Source organism: Sus scrofa, chromosome 14 (genome assembly GCF_054392235.1).
Source record: "Sus scrofa isolate SSC_HxYL_T2T_F1_AM1 chromosome 14, Sscrofa_HxYL_maternal_Yorkshire_Landrace_v2.0, whole genome shotgun sequence".
Classification (NCBI taxonomy): Eukaryota; Metazoa; Chordata; class Mammalia; order Artiodactyla; family Suidae; genus Sus; species Sus scrofa.
In genome coordinates this window covers 35,007,520-35,023,939 of record NC_139396.1, presented here as the reverse complement: position 1 = coordinate 35,023,939, position 16,420 = coordinate 35,007,520, and the positions used below count along the sequence as shown (strand labels likewise).

The following is a 16,420-nucleotide window of genomic DNA, read 5'->3' as shown; positions in this document are numbered from 1 at the left end:
TGATTTCTTGCCCAGTGTACTCAGGTCCCTTTATTCAGCCACCTCTTTAGGACATAAACATTACACTATTCAAAGGAGTGCAAGGTGGTAGAAGAGGGTATGAGGAGTAGCAAGAAGAAGGGAAGGAATGAAGGTGTACTGATGCATAAATTCTCCTCTGTATGCATGAATGCATCGAATTATAACCACTACGCAGGCAGGTATGGCTGCATTTTACCAAAACGCTGACTACATTATGAACCTCCTGGGTCACACAGGCAGGGAGTGTTGGGGGGATGGGATTTGAACACAGATCTTCCGATGCCCAAACTTTGGGGATTAACCTGCCTCTCCAAGGTTGAGTGAGAGGAGCAGATGTGGGGTGGGAGGGAGCAGCTCTGTAACAGGCGAGAGGAAACACACAGTGCCAGGTTGCTGTCGTGTCTGAATTTCCTCTTCCTCTGATCCATTTCAGCGGCCTGGCCCTCAGCACCATGAGCAGCACCCCGAGGGATGCCCAGGCCCCCAGCCACCGTGAGTGCCTCCTGCCTTCTGTGGCCCGGGCCCCCTCTGTTACCCAGGTCCCGCCGGCCAAGAAGATCACCTTCCTCAAGCGAGGGGATCCCCGGTTTGCTGGGGTTCGCCTGGCCGTGCACCAGCGCGCCTTCAGGAGCTTTGGGGCGCTGATGGATGAGCTCTCTCAGCGTGTGCCGCTCTCTTTTGGGGTGCGCTCCGTCACCACGCCCAGGGGCCTGCACGGCCTCAGTGCCCTGGAGCAGCTGCAGGATGGTGGCTGCTACCTCTGCTCGGATAAGAGGCCCCCCACGACCCCCAGCGGGCCATGCTGGCCACGGGGGAGAAGCCCTTCTGCCTCACATTCGCAGAATTTTGAAGGCCGCTGTGAGGGTCCAGGAACACCCTCTTCCTGCAAAAGTCTCAAAACCCCGCGGAGGATAACACTGGTTAAGAACGGGGACCCTCGGGTCCAGCAGACAGTGGTGCTCAGCCACAGAAACATGAGGAACCTGACAGCTTTTCTCAGCAGAGCCTCGGATCTTCTGCACTTTCCCGTGAAGCAGGTGTACACAACCAGTGGGAGAAAGGTAAGCTGAGGGATAGGTCAATTCCTTAAAAACTTCTCTGGACCACAGCTCCAAACATATAGCCGGAACCAGGAAGTTATTCCTTAAAAAGAGGCACGGATTGTCCTGCTACTAATTAAAGGTGAATAAAGGAGTTCCCTAGTAGCCTAGTGGTTAAGGATCTGGTGTTGTCACTGCTGTGGCTCAAGTTCGATCCCTGGCCCCGGAAGCTTCTGCCTGACCATGGGTGTGGCAAAAAAAAAAAAAAAAAGAAAAAAAAAAAAAGAAAAAAGGTGATAGAGTGGAGACATTCAGTTAATAGAATGAGCAACTGCTTTTCATATATATATATTTTTTTTCTTTTTTTTTTTTTGTCTTTTTAGGGCTGTTCCTGTGGCATATGGAGGTTCCCAGGCTAGGGGTCTAATTGGAGCTGTGGCCGCTGTCCTATGCCTGAGCCACAGCAATGCCAGATCCAAGCTGCGTCTTTGACCTACACCACAGCTCACGGCAATGCCGGATCCTTAACCCACTGAGCAAGGCCAGGGATTGAACCCGCAACCTCATGGTTCCTAGTCGGATTCATTAACCACTGAGCCATGATGGGAACTCTGCTTTTCATATTTTTATCTACCATTTAATAAGCTCTTGGTCTATACCTTTCACACCTCGATTATTTTTTTATCCAGTCCACTTTACAATCTATTTCAGTGAGAGTTCAGTGTAGGAAAGAGAAAAGACTAGAAGTGCCTTAAGCAGAAAGCAATTTAATGCAAGGCATTGGGTGGGTGGAGGGGTGCTTACAAGTCTTTGGAAAACTTGGGAGAGGGTGAACTCCAAGCTGGGTCTGAAGAATGGCACCTAGCATCCTGCAGAAAGCTGCAACCTCTGCTTGAAGCTGCTGTGATTACTGAGCTGGGGACTCCTTCTCCGTGGTGGAACCCTAGCTTCTAAAGCTAGATCAGTATGCCACAGCTGCACCTTGATACCCAGGAGCACAGGCCACTGCTGCCCTAGGGCCATCACCTCCCCGTACCCCTCACTTGCTTCCCAGCCACAACCATCAGAAGCAAGATGAGTTGGTGTCTACCTCGCTGTCTTCTCAGTCTTGACCCATTTGATGGAGACTCTGCTCAGCAGATTGCAGTTCTCATTCTCACTATAAGAGTCCATCATGGCAGCTATTGATGGTCAAAGTCCAGCTCTCAGTTAGCATTGCACCCTATTTTCAGAGGTGATCAGTCAAGAATCTGTGGCATTACTTTGTGTCATGCGCTCCCAGGGTCCCATTGTCACCAAGACACTGTGACAATGTGCCTTCAAACCTAGCCAGCTCTGATAACTAATCCTTGAGATGTCTATTGCCTGCAATCACCTCTGATACCATACCCTGTACCGCTCTTAGTTCAGTGCAAAAAAAAACAAAAAAAACAAAAAAAACAAAAAAAACCCAGAAACCTCTCTAGGAACCTTGAGGATCAATGAATTACACACAAGAATTTTGTGCTTAAAGACTCATTGAAAGGCTGGAGGAGCATGGGCTGGGTTCCTGGAAATGATTCTCAGAACATCACAGAGCTGGCCTGTCTGGGTAGATACCTCTGACCCAATCAGGACTGTGGTTCCCTGGAGGATGTCACTAATGATTGTGCTCAGTACCATCCACTGTTGCTGTGATCCAGAGTGAGGAAGCTTACACAGGAAGCTGGATCACTGAGTGTGGCTGGAACACTGAGTGTGGCTTCTGCCATTTCGGTTGCTCCTGCCTCTTTGCACCTTTGACCTTTTTTTGCTGGTGGCAGCAGTCAGAAGCAAAAGGAAGATGGCCTCTGCTTTGCTATCATTTTTCGTATCTTGTTTAAGTGACTAACTGGTGGAACCTGTTTTACATTTATCACTCTAGCTGCAAGAGAGTCCAGGAAATGTGTTCAGAGCTTTCTAAGTTCTGCAGTGTTAGAAAGTGAGCAGGACAGAGGTTGACTAAGCTAGGGAGGGCATAGCATTGACCAGAAACACTCACCAGGCAGTTAATATTAGTATCCCCTTTGGATAGATAAGAAGATTGAAGGAGGTGTGGGAGGTGAATGGATTGGGAGTTTGGGGTTAGCAGAGGCAAACTATTATATACAGAATGGATAAACAAGATCCTACTGTATAGCACAGGGAACTATATTCAATATCCCATGATAAACCATAATGGAAAATAATATGAAAAAGAATGTATATATATGAATAATTGAATCAGTTTGCTGTCCAGTAGAAATTAATACAATATTGTAAATCAACTATACATCAATAAAATAAATTTTAGCAAAAGAAAATTGAGGCACAGAGGTTAAGTAATTTGTTCATGATTGCAAAGCTGGCAAATGATAGAGGCAGTATTAGTGATTTCATAGTGGTGATGCAAGAAGCCTTCTAAATGATGGTGCATTTACTATATACCAGCGTATGCTCCCTGCAGAGTATACAGACAAATGAAACTAGGTGCCTACCCTCAATTAACTACCTTTTAGTGAATTTGGTGAGGGGGGAAAAAGCAGGTCCAAAATAAGTTAATTGGAGAAAATATTATTAGACTTTTTTTTTTTTTTTTGGCTCTTTTTAGGGCCACACCCTTAGCATATGGAAGCTCTTAAGCTAGGGGTTTGAATTGAAGCTACAGCTGCCAGCCTATGCCACGGTCACAGCAACACCCCATCCGAGCCATGTCTGCGACCTACACCACAGGTCATAGCAACACCGGATCCTTAACCCACTGAAACCTTATGGATTCTAGTCAGGTTCGTTAACCACTGAGCCATGAAGGGAACTCCTTATTAGACTAATTTCGTATAGACTTACTGCAGAGCTATTAGAATTTCTGTAAATAAAACAATTTCATTGCTCCCCAGGAAAGGCTGTCATGATTATCAGTTTGAAAGTCCTTTGCTGGATGAACACTGTTGTTATTGCTCTTTTTCTTTCTTTCTTTCTTTCTTTTTTTTCCCCATGGATCCTAGACTTCTTTCTAGGAAGGGCACACTAGCCCTCAATTCTTTTTTCTTCCCTGGAAAGTTCTGGTTTCCTAGAAGCATGGCTATATTTATAAGCTGATAGACTTGGGTCATGTTTGTATTTTTGTGGTAGGATAGAGATCTAAATCAGAAAGAAATGACCTAGTAGTTTGAAACAAACCTCTAATTAACCAGGTTGCAAGATCTGATGTCCTGCAAGTGTGCGTGTCGTTTTGAGGGGAGAGGATGCACATGTTCTCTTTTCTTCATTTCCTTGTTAAAGAGCACACCCTTTTCATTTGAGAAACTGACAAAGAACTGATTCTGTCCTTTAAAGATGCTGTGAAATCCCCCAACACTGCTAACTACAATGTAATGCTCTACATTGTGCAAACCCTCTGATAGGCGGGGGACCTCAGGGCCAGGTGAGATTTTTTGAAAAGCGGGGAGCTCCGTCCGACCTGGAATGCAATCCAGCACTGATAGTGCCCATTCAGCTCCCAGCCCAACCTCCTGCTGGTGGGTGTTGAGGGAGGTGGGAGGAGGATGACGCAAGTGTTGGGGTGGGAGCCTCAAGAACCATGGGAGGAGCTTGGAAGGGAAACGTCGTCTGTGCCTTGTCCTCTGCTCCACCGGGGACAGAGGTAGAGGCCCTGGGCTTGGATTAGTCCGGGAAGCACAGATCAGATCCAAGAGAGGACTCTGCCTACAAAAAGGCTGAGATGGTGAACCAAATCTCCACACAGGAGCTGGAGAGCTTTCTGTTACGGTTGATTTAAAACATAACATGGTCCGGAGTTCCTTGGTGGCCTAGAGGATAAGGATTCTGCGCTGTCACTGCTGTGGCTCAGATTTGATCCCCTGGCTTGGGAACTTCCACACGCCATGGGAGCGGCCAAAAAAAAAAAAAAAGAATAAAGAAGGCAGTTCTTTAGGTTTTCCCTGGTGGCTCAGCAGGTTAAAGATCTGGCATTGTCACCGCTATGGATCAGGTCACTACTGTGACTTGATTCAGTGTCTGGCCCAGAAATTTCTACATACCATGAGCATAGCCAATAAAAAAAATAAATACAAAAACAAATACATAAATAAAATATATCCTAGATGGAAGAAGTATGGGTGGAGAAGCAAGTCAAAGGCTTCTGGAAGTCTTTTGCACCTAAGGTATCCAGAATAATGTCTACACCACAAGCCTCCTACTGGGTGGAGGAAAGGGTGTGGGTAGAGAGGAAGATGATGGCAGTGTGACCCCAGCCAGTTATGGAGGTGCGATGAGGAATGTCTGGGATTTTCCCTTTGGGTCAGAAATCTGGGATGAGATGAGCAAATATCAGGAAAGGGACCAGAGAGAATGGATTCAACCTCTACCTGCATCTCTTTGGGTGGAAGGGTGTTCCTGCAGACCAGGCCTCCTGACCCCACCCTCTCCTTCCCCAGGTGGACACGCTGAAGGCTCTGCTGCGAAGCCCCTCGGTGCTGGTATGCGCGAGTCACGAGCCCTTCAGAACTCTGGCAATGGAAGATGTCCGAAGAAATGGAATGGAAACTCTATCTGGGCAGATTTTAAGGAACAAAAACGGTGAGTAGGTTTGGGAGTGTCCCAAATCCTATTTGCACTGGAGGGTGGCTCAATAGGGCTGGACAGAGCTCCTCTCTAGATAATTTAGAAAACTTGCCTTTGGCCCCAAGTCTTGAGCATCCCAGTTGTTTGAGGATCTCTCTTGCCTTTTCCTCCCCTCATCACCATCACCCTTAAATGGGCTGAATATTACCTGGGGTACGAGAGAGAGGAGTCTGGTATTTAAAGAGAACGAGGATTAGGAGATCCTGAATGCTAAGCTTCTAGGACCACAGTGGATATGACATTATGGAGGCAGTAGGCCATGGGTATATGATATTTGCATCTTTCAAGAGTCATGACTCTCTCAGGCAAGAGTGGAGACAAAACAGACCAAAATAAATAACCATCTATCATCCACCCATCCATCTATATAGTAAACCATACATTCATTCCAAAAAGCCTTGGTGCTAGAAGTAGCCTTGGCTATTCTTAAAAAACACATTATTGCAGTTCCCTGGTGGCGCAGTAGGTTAAGGATCCAGGATTGTCACTGCTGTGGCTCTAGTGACTGCTATGGCACAGGTTCGAGCCCTGGCCCAGGAACTTCTTTGTGCCATGGGGGAAGTAAAAAAAAAACAAAAACAAAAACAAAAAAACCCCACATTATTTTAAAAGCATGATTAACAAATACAGAGTAAAAGTTTCAGCTAAATCTTTGGTATGACAAGGGGCAAATTTGGGGAAGTAAACAAAATGATAACCTTTGTGAAAAGCAATTAAGAGAATGATGATGGCTTCAGTGATTGCCACAAGTCTGGTACTAAGGATGGAAAGACCCATCAGCCACAGCCCCTCTTCTGCAGGAGCCCCTAGGCTCACTTGGTGTTTGCAGAAGAGCAGGGCTTGGAAAACCTTCTTCTGCCCAGTCGGACTTGAGGCATCTGCTCTTTTGCTGGCACAGCCTTAACCTGCGCCAGTCCCACCCTCTTGCCAAGCATTAGCGCAGGAGATGAAATGAGAAAGTCCTGAGGGTTCCCGTCTTTCTTGAGGTCACGTCATTCTATCCCCAGTGACCCCCTCTTCTTCTCTTTTCCATGGCTGCTGTATAGGGACCTACTATTGTATATCCAGGTCCTTCTTTGCAAGCATTTATCAACCCCAAAGCTTGATGAGTGTTAAGATGATAAATCACCACTGATAATTGCAAAGCATTTTACAGTTTCCAATCAGGTGTGAATGCAGCAGCATATTGATTTTTGCTTCTGTGCTGGGAGTGGGAGTGAGCAGGGCTAGGAGTTGGCTCTGGGCACTTTTGCTCTGCAGCCAACTCTGCTGTTTATGGAGAACCTACTTTGTGCCAGCAACTCTGCAAGAAGTTTTTTTTTTTTTTTTTTTTTTTTCCTCTTTAGGGCTACACCTGCGGCATATGGAAGTCCCAGGCTAGGGGTCCAATCAGAGCTACAGCTGCCAGGCCACGTCACAGCAACAGCCACGCCAGATACGAGCTTTGTCTATGACCTATGCCGCAGCTGGTGGCAAAGCCGGATCCTTTACCCCACTGAGTGAGGCCAGGGATTGAATCCGCATCCTCATGGATACCGGTCAGGTTTTTAACATGCTAAGCCATAAGGGCACTCCCTGCAGGAAGTTTTATATGCACTGACTTGCATCCTCAAAACAAACCTCCCAGGTAGATAGCATTACTCTTACTTTACAGCTCGAGAAAGAGGCTCTGGTAAAGACTACACCGTTAGGAAGTGGCAGGGTTCACAGTGAATTCAGACTTCAGGTCCATCTCACTAGGCTATGCTGGTTCGCACCCTGGCAGCTCTGTGAATATGAATTCTAGAATGGTTTCTGTCCTCCCTACTGGTTTTGGAGGTGGCAGGCATGTACAGATTGTGACAGGCTTGTGACCCACCTTGATCCTTCTGCACCGAAGCTCCTCCCACCCTAGCAGCTCACTCTCTCTCCCTCTTTTCTCTTGCTCGTCATCGTTGTGCACCAGGGAGCTGGGGGCCCAAGGCCAAGCAGAGCGTGATCCACGAGCGGTCCAGGCCGGCCAGCAGGCCCAGGCAGTTTTCCCTGCTGTCAGAGAGGTCTGGGCTCAGCGACCCCTCGGTGTCCCTGCCTCCTGACTGCATGGACCCTGTTCCTGACAGGCACCCTCAGGACATGCCTGTCCACCTCGGCCCATTGGTGGCCGGTGATGACTTTGAGAAGAATGTCCGCGTGAACGAGGATGGCAGCCTGTCTGTGGAGATGAAAGTCCGTTTCCACCTGTTGGGGGAGGACCCGCTGCTGTGGTCCAGGAGGGTCAGGGCGACCAGCACCCTCTCGGTGGCCGGTGGGGAGCGCCCCGTCCTGGGGGAGACAGAACCCCTTGGCCATGTGTGGAAGGGCCACTCTGGGGACCCTTCAGAGCCTGGGGCACAGGGACTGGGGTCCTGCCAGGCAGGAGGCGTGGGGGCCTTTGACCGAGGCCGGTGGCAGCAGGGCTCTGGATACGAGATCTGGATGAATCCCCTGTTTACCTCCCAGGGGGAGCGGGCGGCCTCTCCGAGGAGGTCTGGACAGACCCACCACGCCTGCTCCAGGGTTCCCCGGAGCCAGGGGGCCATCATCAGGAAAAGAAGGAGCAGGGACAGTGTCAGCCCTGCCTCCAGTGACAGACCCCCCGAGGGCTCTGAACTAAACTCTTCCTGCTGCTCTAGGTCCCTGGAGGATGGCGTCAGCAACTATGGCCCACATCTGGCCTCCAGGGCTGGTGAGGGCACAGGCCAGGGTGCCACACCGTGTGGCAGGGAGCACCATCACTGCCCGAACCCTGGGGCCTGTGGCCTGGCAGATGCTCCTCCTGACACCTGGATGAGCGCTGGGTCTCATGAGGAGTCCAGTGAAAGGGGTGAGCCACCCCAGGCCTCCCCCAGCAAGAGTAGCAGGGCCACGACTTCCTGGGGGGCCACCCAGCCGGGAGGCCCTGGTTCCCTCACCCTCACCGTGAGCCCCTCATCTTTAAGGAATGAGGATGCAGAGGCAGAGGAGAGTGGGCCGGGCACCCAGGACAGGAGCGGGTCTGGGGTGAGTTTGTCCTTGTCTCCAGGCCGAGCTAGCTCTGGGGACAGGGCAGGTGACCGGTCCCCAGCTTCTGCCCGCGCCTCAACCCTGGGTGGGAGCAGAAAGCAGGAGGGCAGAGCAGGCGCCCTGTCCTCACCCAGCATTTCTGGTCTCAGCCAAAGGGCCCAGAGGGGCCGCCCCAAGCAGCGCCACCACCCAAAAGACCCCCAGTGCCCACTGGACTCTCCTGTGTCCAGGCCGGTGCCAAGGCCGCCCAGCAGAGCCAGGGCCTGTCCAGAAGGCCCAGCCCCTGGCCTTTCTGGAAGCCCCAGTAGTGCCAGGAAGCCAGGCTCCTGGTTCTCTGCCTCTCTTCACTCCCAGGACACGCGGGGGCTCAGCAGCATTGCCATTACCCCTGTGAGCAATTCTGACAGCACTCCCAATCTCTACTCCCCAAACTCACCCTCCGCTGAGACCGAAGGGGGCCCTGGGTTCCAGGCGTGCTCACCGGCTCCCACACCTTCAAACACATCCGGCTCTTTCAACTCCCACACTGAACAGGCAGAGGGTGACAGTCCCAAGCCTCCCTGGCCCTTGGTCCTGCCAGTTGAGAGGCCTGAGGGAGGGAGGCTGGGATCACACCGAGGCAGCTGCTGTTCACAGCTGAGCACGTGGTCACTGGCCCACAGGTCCCCTGGGAAAACACAAGCGCTGCCGACCTCTCAGCCTGGGGGCCGCCAGGGGCCCTCATCCAGGGCCTGCCTGGCATGCAGTAGGTTCTGTCCTATGCCCCCCATGCCACGGCCTTCTGGCAAGAGGCATCCTCCCCGTGGCCACAGCCAGAGCGAGGGCAACCCCAGTGCTGATGGAGGGGTGGGCGGGGAAGGGGAGGGGGAGGAAAAGCTGGACGTGTGTCACTCTCAGGCCCCCAGCTCTCAGGAAGGGCCCTCAGGGGAAGCAGTCAGAGCCGTGAGAAGGGGCAGCCCCTGCCGAGGTCCCAGGCTCAGAAAGTTCCAGGGGCAGGATGCGGGTGGAGGGGAGGGCCTGGAGGAGCAGGCGGAGGATGGTGGCATGATGCTGGGTGCCCTGCCCCGAGCCTCCCCGGAAGCCGTGGTCCGGGCCTGGCTGAGCAACATCCCAGAGGAGCCCATGAAATATGAGATGGTGGATGAGGGCGAGGATGTGGCTGGGCTGGACCCTGAAGGCCCCGAGGGGGACCCAGTTTCCACACGCTCCCCAGATGACCTGGAAAGTTCAACTCAGGCCAGACAGCCATCCCTGGAAGAGGCCACCAGTGAGAAAGCAGAACCAGACGGAGTGCTCCCGGTGCCTGGCAGTGCCAGCCCCACATCAGGAACAGGCCTTCCTGGCAGCAAAGTCTCAGAAGCCCCTCCAGAGGCTGAAACAGGAAAAGGGGCAGCAGTGGACCATGGGATGGGCCAGGGCAGGCTTCCCAGCACAATCTCTGCCTCCGTACAGATCATAAAGGTGCTGAAGGGCTCTGAGCAGGGCCGGCCCAGCAGCCTCCCTGAAGTGTCCAGCTCAGAGGGCAGAAGGCTTGGCCGCTCGGCCCTGGCCCTCATCACCTGTCTTGCCAGGCTCCACTTCTTTGATGATGACCTTGGGTCTTCCACTGGCAAAGTGAGGTTCCTGGACTCTCCCCGGTACCAAGAGCTCCTGAGCACCTTCCAGGCCTTATGGCCGGGGAGTGGGCTTGGGCACAGGGACCTGGTCTCTGGCCTCCAGGAGCTCGGCTGGTGCCAGGCCCTGAGGGACCTCAGATCACACGCTGCAACTGAGGACTTCACGCCAACGTCCTCCTCTGGTGTGGATGTTGGCAGTGGCTCTGGAGGCTCAGGGGAGGGCAGTGGACCCTGTGCTGTGGACTGTGCCCTGGTCCCTGAGAGGATGGAGCTGCCCTTAAATGTCTCCTGCCAGAGGCCTGATTCTGGAACCTCCGTTAACCCAGAGGTTCCAGGAGACCATCAGCCGAGTGACTCTGAGGCTTGTGACACCAGTGAGGATGGGGCAGAAAGGAACAGCGGGGAGCAGACATTGGGCAGTGACCTGGGTGAAGGAGCTGAAAACATAGTGAAAGAAGAGGGGGTACAGTTAGAGGAAATAAAAGAAGAAAAAGAAAGAGCGGAACTGCAAGAAGAGGCTGCCAAAGGGTGTCCAGAAGAGGGAGGATCTGTGGGAAGAGAACTGCCAGGGGCGGGCTCTCAGAATGGGGCGGGGGCTCAGGAAGATGCCATCCTGCAGGAAAAGGAGGCAGGAGGCCTTGTCTCGGCCACGCTGAGCCCTCCAGGGAGGAGAGAGAGCCCGACAGAGCCCCCTGGGAGCCTCGGTGAGAGGAACTCGGACGCCAGTGGGAGTCAAAGTGGACCCAAAGCTGAGCCCGCTTTGGAGAAGTTGCCCAGAGCAGCAGAGACAGGTGGTGGGCAAACCCAGGCCAAACTCCACCAGGGGGCTGGCGAGAGGGGCACGTCCACAGCCCGCCGAGGGTCTCTAGGACCTGACGCCCTCTGGGTGTCCAGGCTGCTGAAGAAGATGGAGAAGGCCTTCCTGGACCATCTCGCCAGTGCTACGGCTGAGCTCCGAGCCCGCTGGGGCCTGCAGAGCAACGACCTGCTGGACCAGATGGTGGCCGAGCTGCAGCAGGACATGGGCCGGCGGCTCCAGGACAGCACCGAGAGGGAGCTTCACAAGATCCAGAGCTGGGCCGGGGGCACGGCCCTGGGGCCGCCCAGAGAAGCCCTCCGCTGGGAGGCATCCCTGCAGACAGAGCAGCGCAGATGGCGCCTCCGGGGCCTGCACAACCTCTCTGCCTTCTCGGAGCAGATGCAAGGCTGGGGTCCTCTGTCCTTCTCCCTGGAGGATGTGCCAACCTTCAGAGGGGCCCTGGGGACCCAACTTGGGGAGGAGGCCGAGGGGGAAGAGTTCTGCCCCTGCGAGGCCTGCATGAGGAAGAAAGCAGTTCCTGTGTCCCCAAGGGAGGCGGTGGCGGCCAGCAGCGCACCCATCAGAGAGGCCTTCGACCTGCAGCAGATTCTGCAGAAGAGGAAAGCAGGGTGTGCTGACGGGGGGACAGCAGAGGTGGCTCCTGCCAAGAGAGGGATGGAGCCCCTTCGGAGGGACCCCTCGGGGATGGACACTGTCCAGGGATCAGGCCAGGGCCCTGGGGCAGAGGAGGGGGACAAGGGTGAGGGCAGCCAGACCCTTGGCAGAGACGAAGGTGCCCGGAAAGCAGAGGAGGCAGCTACTCAGGAGAGGGGAGGGGAAACAGAGCCCTGTGTGGGCAGCGACCCGGAGCAGGGCGTCGGGAAGGAGGAAGAAAACACGGACAGGGGCTCTGGGGCTGAGGACACTCAGGAGGGCAAAACCTCAGGAGGAGGTGACCGTGGTCCAGGAGAACAGGATGCTGGTGCCTGCACCTCAGAGGCCCAGGAAGCTGAAGGGGAGGAAGAGCCAGAGTCAGGAGGAAATCAAGGGGAGAGAGAAGTGGGTGCTCGGGCTGGACAGTCAGGTGAAGCTTCTGGAAGTAGCAGCCCAGACCCAGAGGGGAGGCCCGTGCTGTCCCCAGCCCCAGAGGCAGACACTCCCTGCCAGAGGTCAGGCCCAAAGTCAGGCCTCTCCTCCTGCAGCACGGCATCTCTGGAAACCTGCTCCCAGCTCTCTCAGAAAGGCTCTGAGGACGAGTCTTCAAGCAGACACACCAGGAACATGGAAGATGAGTCCAAGGACATCCCTGATCCAGAGAAAAAAGTCACAGGCGTGCATACAGAAAGCTCCACTTCTGAGCAAGAAGGGATCCCCTTGGGCTTAAGGACCCGAGAGACAGAGACAGAGGAAGACCAGGCTCCAGAGCAGGAGGAAGAGGAAGACCAGGCTCCAGAGCAGGAAGAAGAGGAAGACCAGGCTCCAGAGCAGGAGGAGGAAGACCAGGCTCCAGAACAGGGAGCAGAGGAAGACCAGGCTCCAGAACAGGGAGCAGAGGAAGACCAGGCTCCAGAGCAGGAAGCAGAGGGAAACCAAGCTCCAGAGCAGGAGGAAGAGGAAGACCAGGCTCCAGAGCAGGAAGAAGAGGAAGACCAGGCTCCAGAACAGGGAGCAGAGGAAGACCAGGCTCCAGAACAGGGAGCAGAGGAAGACCAGGCTCCAGAACAGGAAGAAGAGGAAGACCAGGCTCCAGAACAGGAAGAAGAGGAAGACCAGGCTCCAGAGCAGGAAGAAGAGGAAGACCAGGCTCCAGAGCAGGGAGCAGAGGAAGACCAGGCTCCAGAACAGGGAGCAGAGGAAGACCAGGCTCCAGAGCAGGAGGAGGAAGACCAGGCTCCAGAACAGGAAGAAGAGGAAGACCAGGCTCCAGAGCAGGAGGAAGAGGAAGACCAGGCTCCAGAGCAGGAGGAGGAAGACCAGGCTCCAGAACAGGGAGCAGAGGAAGACCAGGCTCCAGAACAGGGAGCAGAGGAAGACCAGGCTCCAGAGCAGGAGGAGGAAGACCAGGCTCCAGAACAGGAAGAAGAGGAAGACCAGGCTCCAGAGCAGGAGGAAGAGGATGACCAGGCTCCAGAGCAGGAGGAGGAAGACCAGGCTCCAGAGCAGGGAGCAGAGGAAGACCAGGCTCCAGAGCAGGAAGCAGAGGGAAACCAAGCTCCAGAGCAGGAGGAAGAGGAAGACCAGGCTCCAGAGCAGGGAGCAGAGGAAGACCAGGCTCCAGAGCAGGAGGAAGAGGAAAGCCAGGCTCCAGAGCAGGAGGAGGAAGACCAGGCTCCAGAGCAGGGGGCAGAAGAAGGCTCTGACTTAGAAGCCAAGAAAGTAGTGCAAAGTCTCACTTCCACCGAAACTAGTTTTAAAACCCCCGCCAAGGACAGGACTGATGGCTTTGGCCAGGACGACTTAGATTTCTAGAGATCCAGCTGCGAGATGGTCCTGAGTCTGGAGCTTAGCCCCCTGGAGATGCACAAAGGACAGGGGCAAAGATCAAGGACACAGCCATCCCATGCTGCTCGGGTTCTGAATTCTGGGGCTTCCGAGACCCCCAAGGCCCATCCACCCACTGCGTGAGGGAGGGTCATCTCCAATCTGCCCTGTTTCTGGTGGTCCACTCCCCCTCGGTTTGCCTGCTGAGCTGACGATGGACTGACTGGCCACGGTCCAGGAGAGGTTTTGCTTGTGTTTGGATTTTGCCAGCAAGGGTTTCCTTCATTCTCCTGCCTATCGATCTCCAGCTATTTTTCTCCTTGGCTTGTCTTGGCACTGACCTCGCTCGACTTTGAAGTGCTTTTTTCTAGTCTTGACTATATTTGGTGACTCTGCAGATATGAACACTTAGGAGAAGAGGATAAATTCAGGGTCATTGGACAAAGTTTGTTTTCAGCCCCAAACTCCAAGTGTCTTTCCTTAATTCACATTTTTGTTTTGTAATGGAAAAAATTGGAAAAAGAAAGAAGGTACAACAGTCACTCACAATTCCATCCCTCAGGGATAGCTTGTGTCAGCTGTTTGATGTATTTCCTTCCCATTATTTTTCTAATTATTTGGTAGCTGTGCCATCCTTATAGACTTTTCTAACTTAATATTATAATTTGTTTTATTTAATCTCAAAATCTTCATAGCTTATTTTAAAATGTTTGAATAATATTTTTAATTCCTGAATAATGTATTTTGAGACTATAAAATGCTTTTTTAACCTTATCCCTATTGTTGACCATTTAGATGGTTTCTGTTATTTTTTCGTATATATACAGTTTTCCCCTGAACTGCAGATGAATATCTTAAAGATTTTCAGGCACGGGATGACTGGGTCTAAGGATATAAACTGTTTTAAGGCTCTTGATAGCTTGCTGCCAAATTGTTTTTCTAAAAGTCTGTATTAAATTAGATCACCTGGCTCACCACATTCTCATATTTGGTAGAGTCATTAAAAATGAGAAATCTTAGGGAGTTCCCTGTTGGCTCGGTGGGTTAAGGATCTGGTGTTGTCACTGCTGTGGCATTGGTTTGCTCCTTGGACCAGGAAATTTTGCATGCCTTGGGAGAGGCAAAAAAAGAGAGAGAGAGAGAGAGATCTTTTGCTAATTTTATGGGCAAAAATAGTACCTCATTTTGACATGTTAGTTATATTTGATTGCTAATGAGATTAAATAGCTTTCTGGTTTTTTTTAAAAAAACTATTTGCATATAAATTATGCATGTATGTCTTTTTTCCATCTTTTAACTAAGACAGTCTGTGCTGCAGAACAGGTACTGTTCACCGGTTTTTAAAATGTCAATGTTAATAATAAAAAATAAATAAATTAACAATAGAAAACGAAGCAAATGTTGGGTGTAAGCTGTGTCCTCATGCCCAAGGTCATCTGCTCTGCTCTGTTTCTGAGTGTTGGAGATGTTCTTAAAAAATGTGACATATTTTTAAAATTTCTGTGGAGGTGAGTTTTCAAAGTTTTCATATTGAAAATATATATGAAAAAGAGTATATGTATACATGTATAACTGAGTTACTTTGCTGTATACCAGAAACTAAGACAACATTGTACATCAACTATACTTCAATTTTTAAAAATAAATAAAACAAAATTTTTAAAACATGTAAAATATGTATATGTGCAAAAGTATATATATATGTGTGTGTGTGTATGTATATATAAGTGTGTATGTATGTGTGTGTGTGTGTGTGTGTGTGTGTATGTGTATACTTGTATCTTAACCAGAAGCCCCAAATGACGCAGATTGCATTCTGAGCTTGGTTTAGATATGGTGATATGCGGGCTTATCCAGAACTAGTCACTATTAGTTGACAAGGAGCATCCACTGTGTACCTCTTCTGTGACCTGAGGCCCTCGGTCATTTCCTAAGAGATGTTCTAACCCGTTTGCTTTATCACCTGCTACGTCTCCAAATGACAGAGACAGCTACCCCTAGGACCTACTGAGATGGCACATCCCTAAAGTGGCATGTCCATCTCTGGTTGAGAGAATGCAATGGAAAGAGCATGGGAACAAAGACTTGGAATTGGATGACCAGGCTCAAGTCGCAGTCATACTACCTCAGTTTCAACATCTGTGAAATGGACCGAGTAATATTTTTCTCACTGCATTGTTGAGAAGTAGATGCAATAACATATAAAAACCCCTTACGCGTATGTTGGGAAAATGTCAGTGTTTTAATTAGAACTGCTAAGTTTTCAACAACCATTACATGTCAGATATTGTATGAAACATACATGACCTCATTTGATCTCAGTGTGTCTGTGAAGTGAACAAGTTGACAGTTATTGCCATTTCACATATGAAGTAACCAAGATAAACTTGTCTAAGCTCACACAGCTAGTTCATGGCAAAGTCAGGATTTAAACTCAGGTATTTCAGACCTGAAAGTCCACAACCTTTTCCATTGTATCATGTTTTCTTCATTTGATTCAGGCCCCCTAAATAAATCACTTAACTAAGGGTGATCAAAACTTTGAATGGATTTACTGCAAAAGAGTTAAGACTTAATTAGGTGGGATTTCTTGTTCAACTGATTGCATCATGTCCTTAGTGATGTTCTCCTTAGGTAGATGCTGGGAACTCAGGATATCCTGGTTTTTTAAAGCTAAGAGTTGAGTTCCCATCATGGCGCATCAGAAGCAAATCTGACTAGTATCCATGAGGATGCGGGTTCAAGCCCTGTCCTTGCTCAGTGGGTTAAGGATCCCGTGTTGCCATGAGTTGTGGTGTAGGTTGCAGATGCAGCTAGGATGC

At 51.1% G+C, this 16,420-nt stretch overlaps 1 protein-coding gene across 4 annotated transcripts in view; it reads left to right on the top strand.

Annotated features, from left to right (window-relative positions):
- RP1L1 (RP1 like 1) overlaps positions 1 to 15,272 on the top strand; it is a 57,452-nt gene extending 42,180 nt beyond the window's left edge. For all 4 annotated transcript variants that reach the window (XM_084997808.1, XM_084997807.1, XM_084997805.1 and 1 more), the window contains exons 2-4: positions 455 to 1,082; positions 5,495 to 5,636; positions 7,627 to 15,272. In XM_084997808.1, the coding sequence (XP_084853934.1) occupies positions 474 to 1,082; positions 5,495 to 5,636; positions 7,627 to 13,586 (6,711 nt within the window). In that variant the 5' untranslated portion in view covers positions 455 to 473 and the 3' untranslated portion in view covers positions 13,587 to 15,272. The remainder of the gene's footprint in view (positions 1 to 454; positions 1,083 to 5,494; positions 5,637 to 7,626) is intronic.
- The last annotated feature ends 1,148 nt before the right edge of the window (positions 15,273 to 16,420 follow it).